This window comes from Vespa mandarinia, chromosome 3 (assembly GCF_050613455.1).
Source record: "Vespa mandarinia isolate Hongniang chromosome 3, ASM5061345v1, whole genome shotgun sequence".
Classification (NCBI taxonomy): Eukaryota; Metazoa; Arthropoda; class Insecta; order Hymenoptera; family Vespidae; genus Vespa; species Vespa mandarinia.
Genome location: NC_140812.1, coordinates 9,424,276 through 9,431,709, shown reverse-complemented (window position 1 = coordinate 9,431,709; position 7,434 = coordinate 9,424,276). Strand labels below are relative to the sequence as shown.

General features: G+C 25.5%; 2 protein-coding genes across 5 annotated transcripts in view; one reads left to right on the top strand and one right to left on the bottom strand.

Annotated features, from left to right (window-relative positions):
* Positions 1–82: 82 nt before the first annotated feature.
* Positions 83–3,318, top strand: LOC118445041 (retinol-binding protein pinta). The gene is made up of 5 exons (XM_035873935.2): positions 83–654; positions 1,034–1,193; positions 1,676–1,781; positions 2,103–2,472; positions 2,827–3,318. The coding sequence occupies exons 1-5, from the start codon at positions 501–503 to the stop codon at positions 2,901–2,903; spliced, it is 867 nt and encodes a 288-aa protein (XP_035729828.1). The 5' UTR covers positions 83–500; the 3' UTR covers positions 2,904–3,318.
* Positions 3,319–3,421: 103 nt separating this feature from the next.
* The window catches only part of snu (ABC-type transporter snustorr), a 52,384-nt gene continuing 48,371 nt past the window's right edge, over positions 3,422–7,434 (bottom strand). For all 4 annotated transcript variants that reach the window (XM_085655615.1, XM_035874018.2, XM_035874019.2 and 1 more), the window contains 3 exons: positions 7,147–7,412; positions 5,935–6,021; positions 3,422–5,616 (listed from right to left, as the gene is read on the bottom strand). In XM_085655615.1, coding sequence (XP_085511741.1) covers positions 5,402–5,616; positions 5,935–6,021; positions 7,147–7,412 — 568 coding nt within the window. In that variant the 3' untranslated portion in view covers positions 3,422–5,401. The remainder of the gene's footprint in view (positions 5,617–5,934; positions 6,022–7,146; positions 7,413–7,434) is intronic.

Below are 7,434 nucleotides of genomic sequence, written 5' to 3'. Positions count from 1 at the left end.
GAATAGAGATTTCTGAAGGTCATTCGTTTATTGTTTTTCTCTATTTAAATGCAAGTTTGTCGCATTTAAATAGAGAATGTAATTACGTAGATCGAATAAAAAAAGAGAAAAAAAAATATTGTTCGATAAGTGATAATTAATGAGATAGTGAAAAACAATTATTTTCATAAGATTAAGAATTTACGTTTGTCTCTGTTTATTCATTGTAATCATAATACGCGCTATCTTTACGTCAGATGGCGCAGTAGATCATTATTAGATTTATTCTGTTCCTATATCTATTCAGTTCTCTCGTAGATCATTTTTAGTTGAGACGATTTTCCCTAAATAAAATCGTTTCGATCTTTGTATACAAATGGCAGATAATTTAAAAAAGGAGTGACAATTTTTTTTTAATAAAATTAAAAGTTGACGTAATCGAAGATAAGATAGTTTTTAATTTGGAGGAAGATAACGGATACGCAAAGAACAGTTGTATTTATATTTACTACTTATACAGAATGACAGAGTCAAAAGTTTACGTTTGTCAATTATCTCAAAAGGAAAAAGATTACGCAGCGGCAAATTTAAATGAGACAGATGATAACAGATCGCAGAAGATCGAAGAAATACGCGAATGGATTTTAAAAAATGATGATCTACACGCTTGCACAGGTAAGCGAGTATAAATCGTTTGTTTTTTTTTTTTTTTTTTTACAATATTTATCATTTCTATTTACTTATATTATTTCTATTGAAAAATGTTACTTCATTATATTATTTATATTTTTTTTTTTTTTATAAAAATTTATGTTTTCATATATTTTAATAAAAAATTAAATAATTAATCAGAAAATTTCAAAAATTTTTTAATTATACCATATGTGTATGTAATAATTATTTATAATGTACAAAATTTATACTTTATATATTTTAATATTTATTTATATCTATCTATATTTTATAAAATCGCTTTTTCTTTTATTCCTTTATTTCTTTTCGTTCTTTTTTCTTTTCTTTTCTTCTTCTTGTTTTTTTTTTTTACTTGTTACAGACGACTTCTTTATTCTACGTTTTTTAAGGGCTTGCAAATTTAATATTGAAACAACGAAATATAAATTTTGGAATTATCATGAACAAAGAGGTAATACTCCAGAATGGTATGCAAATAAGGATCCATTTCTGGTCGAATTACAGGATATGTTTGAATTAGGGTAATTCTATCTAATCATACTATATATATATATATATATATATAGGATTGGCCGTGGTTGATGAAAGTTCCTAGATTGGGGTGACAGAAGTTCCTAAATGATTTTTAAAAAATTAATAATTTGAATCTTTTTCAAAACTTTTCGCACTTGCAGTTAGAGGCTTGTAATTTTAGAATTTGAAGAAAAAAGATAAAAAAAAAATTATCCTGAATTGTCTCGAAAAAAAGAGTAATTGAGTTTTCATAGGAATTTTTTTGCTCCATTTAAGAACTTTTGGCACATCCTGTATTTAAAACGATCATATACTCTATATATCATATTCAATATAACAATAAGGCAATTCTAATAATTTTATATTAAATTTGATATTGATAATTATATGTATATTTACATTGATTACGTATTTTATTTTTTTTTATATGATATATATATATATAATAATTAAATATTATAAATATTATATAATAATTTACTTTCTATAGAGTATTTTTACCAATGAGGAAATTAGATAATAAAGGGAGAATGGTGGTTCTAATACGAATCGCCGCACATGATCCTAATAAACATAAACAAGCGGATATGTTAAAGGTAAAATTAATATCGCATTTTTTAATGTGTAATTTGAAAATTAGTAATTTAATTTCACTTCTTATTGACGAATTAGAAGAAAAAAAAAAAAAAAAAATTCCAAGTAAGTTAAGGCTATGTAATATAGCGTCATGCATTTTTTTTTTTTAAATATTTTTCAATCTTATTTTATTATTAACATTTTATTTTAGGAAATTATTGAAATATTTTTTCTTAAATAATTTATTATTAAACAATAATAATTTATTATTTAAGAAAAATTATATAAAATACTATTTTTCATTTTATTTTTTATACTTTTTTTCTTTTATACTGTTTTAGGCTTCTTTGATGACATTGGATATCGCAATAAGAGAAAACGAATCTGCTTCGTTGCACGGTATAATAGCCATTTTGGATTTAGCAGGTATATCTTTCGGTCACGCGCTTCAATTTTCACCGAGCGTCATTAAAAAGTTGGTACATGCTTGGCAAGGTTGTTATCCTTTAAGAATACAGGCATTAGAGTTTATAAATTCACCGATTTATGTAAATGTCGTTTTAAATGTCTTCAAAAGTTTTATGGTCGATAAATTGAAACGAAGAGTGCACGTGCATACGTACGGAAAGAAAACTTTTCTTGATATAGTTCAACGTGATATATTGCCGGTTGAGTATGGTGGTACCGATGGATCTATAAATGATTTAAAAGGTAAATTTCAAAATTTTGAAAGGTAAAATTTTTTGTTTTCTTTTTTTAATCCAATTTCCCAACCTTCACTATCTTTTTCTTCATTATATATTATTATATTTGAATGACGAAAATTAAAATAAATTCAAATGAATAATTAAAATAATTAAATCTAATTATAGAAAAAAAGAAAAAAAAAATAAAAGAAGATAGTGAATTGAAGAAATATGTATTTTAAAATTAATATAATAAAAAATCTATAATTACATCTAATTAAAATGTTGATTGAACTACTTTTTTTTTGTCTTTATATACTGAAATATTTTCCTTTCTTTTTTTTCTTAATTTGTTATTACGTATTTTATATATTTGCAGATTATTGGAAATGTAAAGTGGAAGAAAATCGAGCGTGGTTCGCTGTGGAAGAATGTTATAAAGTAAAAATTAAATAATATATAAATATAAATATATATATATATATATTTATATATTTATATTTATATTTATATATTTATATATTGTGCACATATATTGGTAAAGTTTAGGAATTCTGCATATAAATTTGGTATTATGATCGTTTCGGAGACATTTGTAAAAAAACAATATAGTTTTAGCATAGAATGTACAAAGGGTGCTGAAAGTCTCTAAGTCAGATTAAGAGTTCTTAGATAAATTTAAATATCAATTACTTTTTTTCTTCTAGAGTTTTTATACTTATAATTAGGATTGTTGTTTTATTATTCGAAGAAATAAAAATTATCTTAAAGATTTTCGATAAAGACTAATTGATTATTCGAATAATCTAAGAACTTTTGAATCAGCCTGTAACTATAATATTTTTATTTTTTATACATATTATTCAGATTATTCATAAGAGAGATGTATAATATAAAATATTATAATGTAAATAATATAATACTATATAATATTATATATATGATCTTTAAATAAGGCTGTTCATTGCCTTTCATTCGTACCATTGCCTTTCATTCGTACATAAATATATTAATTAAAAAATATTTGCTAATTGTACAAACTTTATATTAATTCTTTCTAATTGTGTATTTAAGCAGCCATTAGATCGATATATATATATATATATATATATATATAATGTATATCATAGTATATAAAGTATGATATACATTACAACGTAAGTAATATCGTGTATCTAGGTCTCACTGTGCGGAAATTTCTACAGGTGATTTTACTTTTTATACTATTACTATCTAAAAATCAAAGCTAAGGAAATAAATGAAATGTTTTATAAAGAAGAAAAAAAAAAAAAGAAAAATACAGTATTAACAGTTTTATTCGCATTTTTATATTTAAAGATGTGTTACTGACGGTATCGGGCCACGATGTACAAATGATAATATGCGTTTCAAATATTTCATTGTATATTGATAATATAACATCTTTCACACATAGTCATATATATACATAACATACATATATATATATATATATATATATATATATATATATATATATACGTATGTATAATTTTCTATAGTTGACAAGCTAATTTTATTTTCACGGAAATTTAATCGCTGAAACAAAAATATCTAATAAATGAAACATTTTTTCGCTCATACCCCTTAAATGATTAAAATATACATACATACATACATACATACGCATATATACATACAAAAAAGAAAAAGAAAAAGAAAAAAAGAAAAGAAAAAAATGGAAAAGTCTCTTACATTGCATTTTACGTATCGTTTCACATGACACATCGATTATGGGCTAAATAACAAAACAAAAATAATAGAAAAAAAAAAGGAAAAAAAAAGAAAAAAGAAACAAAAATATAAGAGTATAGAATAGAATAGAAAAGAAAAGAAACATACACACGTAAACATATTCAGAGTCATGGGCAAGTAAAATCATGTATTATCAGCTAATCAATTATAATAATAATAATAATAATAATAATAATAATAATAGTAATAATAATAATAATAATAATAATAATTATTATTATTATTATTATCTCTATGATCAACATATTCAACTAAATTTTTGTTCTTGTCTTCTTTTTTTGTTTTTTTTGGTTTGTTTTTTTTTCCATTTTACTTATAATCTATTCTTTTTCTATTCTCGCGAACAAGTTTACCGAGGCATCCCTAAACGTAGATGCATTAATTATACTCTGAGAATGTATATAAGATATGACTAAAAACAAATTGAAAAAAGAAATATATATATATGCATACAATGTGTGTATGTATGCATATACATATACACACATACACACATATATATATATATATATTATTATTATTATATATATAATATGTAGAAACGTTAATAAGTAAAAAATAAATCCCTAAGTGAGTTTATCCAAAAATAATACAAATACACGCACACAAGAGTAGACACATGCACACACGTACGCACACGTACACGTACATGTTTTTTTTATTATTTAAAAGTACACGCAGGCACACACGCATACATGCACGCAATCATATCAAACTTAAAATCATTTTGGCAACACATATATACACATATGCGCATTAATCATCACATTTCGGAGTGATGATTTACGAAAGAATCGGAGAGGGAGAAGGAAAGAGAGAGAGAGAGAGAGAGAGAGAGGGAGGGAGAGAAAGAGACAGAGAGGGAGATAGAGAGAGAGAGAGAGAAAGAGAGAAAATAGAAAAAAAAACTTCATCAAAACTCATACGATCATTTGTTTTTTTCTTCGATCTTCCCTACTACTTTTCTTCATTCTCCCTCATCCTTAATACCCTCGATACAGTTACAATAATATGAACGAAGTTAATTTTTAATTTACAATAAAAAATATTTTTTCATCTTTCTCTTCAAACTTGTCCCCCTCCACCTTTCACCCTTATCTTAAAATTTGTTCTATCAATATAACGTAACCGTTTTCTCTCTCTCTCCCTCTCTCCCTCTCTCTCTCTTTCTCTTTCTATTTCTATTTATGCTTGAATTTAAGGACCAACATGCTTATTGTGAGGAACACTACGATCCAAATGATTGTAGATATAAAACCATTGTACACATCTGGCTCTGATATACTCCAACCACGAGTCAGCATAGAACGAAGTGCCGTAGTTGCCATCGTCAAGGGTAAACCTTGCGAGACATATCGTAAAACTGTTGGCATACCCTCTATGGGCCATATCACACCTGAAATTAATAATTAAAAAATAAATCAATTGACAATATTAATAATCCAATATTACATACTATCCACGATTATATTTACGTATGTATGTATGTAAACACATACATACACACACACACAAAGGAAGAGGAAGAGAGAGAGAGAGAGAGAGAGAGAGAAAGAGAGGTAATTATATATATTTTATAATTTTTTTTTTTTTTTTTATGAAAAGAATTGAAAATAAACGTCTGAGATCAAATAAAATATTCATATCAATCAAGATAGATTTTAAAGAGAATTGATTTCTTCAAAAAACAAAATTTCTTAAAACGATTACATACCACTGAGAAGAAGTGTGGGATAGAAACTACCCAGGGCCAATTGGATGGCGTTCCTTTCGAGCTCGCAAATTGCCGAAATTACGAATCCTATTAAAATAAGAAAGATGATTAATACATTGATCTATGACTATTGATTGATTTCTGAAAGCATGAAAGATTTTCTTTTTATTATTTATTTATTTATTTATTTATTTATTTATTTACTTATTTGTTTTATAATATTTTTTAATTGAAAAAAAAGAAAAAATGAAATATTACAAAATTCATATACGACAATTCATAAAGTGACTAATAATTATTATAATGACAAAATGAAATAAGATTGAAAAAAAATAGAAGCAATATAATATAGCATACACACACACACACATATATATATACATAGTTATGTATGTGATTTCAAAGTTATGCAATATTATAGAGGGTTAACTTAATCAGGTTAACTATGTGTTTTCGAGCGAGCTATATTATGTTATTGTTACGTGTAAATCCTTAATTAGAGAGCTTGTATAATTTAAGGTAGCTTTTACGCAAGGAAGATTTCTCGCCTAGATATATATATATATATATATATATATATATATATATGCATATATATATATATGCATATATATAGATAGATATATGCGTGTACAATGTTTCGCCTATCAGATCTAGTTTTTGCGTAATGGAACCTGCATCCTGTGTGAACGTATTGCGTAATTATGGCGTATTACACGTCAGAGAGCATTGAAAAACATTTCTAATGGGATAGTTTTATGAGCTCGTCCGAATTAAGAAATAGCGAGTTAGCAAGCAAACATTAAATGGATTTGTTAATCCGCAATGAATGCGAAATCTACGTAAATTTATATATATGCTGATAATCATGACTGACTGTATGATTTCTGTAAATCATTTGAGAAGGGAATAAATGTTAAGAATGTTTTCTCTGTCTTTTCGTATTTGACAAAAAAAAATATCAAAAATTACGTATTTGCGAAATATCTATGAATTAATATGTATAATGCAAAATTTCTTTTCTTTTCTCTTTTTTTTTTTTTTTTTGTAAAATTGAATCGTAAATCGATATTCCGATTTATATATTAATAAAAAGAAAATTCTAAACAAAATAAGTTATATAAAGATGTTGAGATTTGTTTCATGTATTTATTAAAATTTGTTTTTCTTAAAAAAAAAAAATATTTAAAAAATTAATAAAATTTGTCTTACCGAAGCACATGCCACAGAGACCTTGAAGTATCGTCAATATAATGACCCATCCTATTTCACCTTTGCATTCGACTCGGAAAACTAATATCATGAATATTAATACCAATGCCGTTTGACCGCACATAACGACAAATTGGGTTACCACGTGGGAAAAAAGTATTTCACCGGGTGTTACTCCTGCTACCCAACTTCTGTCCAATAATCCTTCCATTCTCTCGATGATCAATGCAGATGAGGTCAAAGCAACCGCCAGGAAGAACACGATGCTATTTTTCGACAAATAAATCA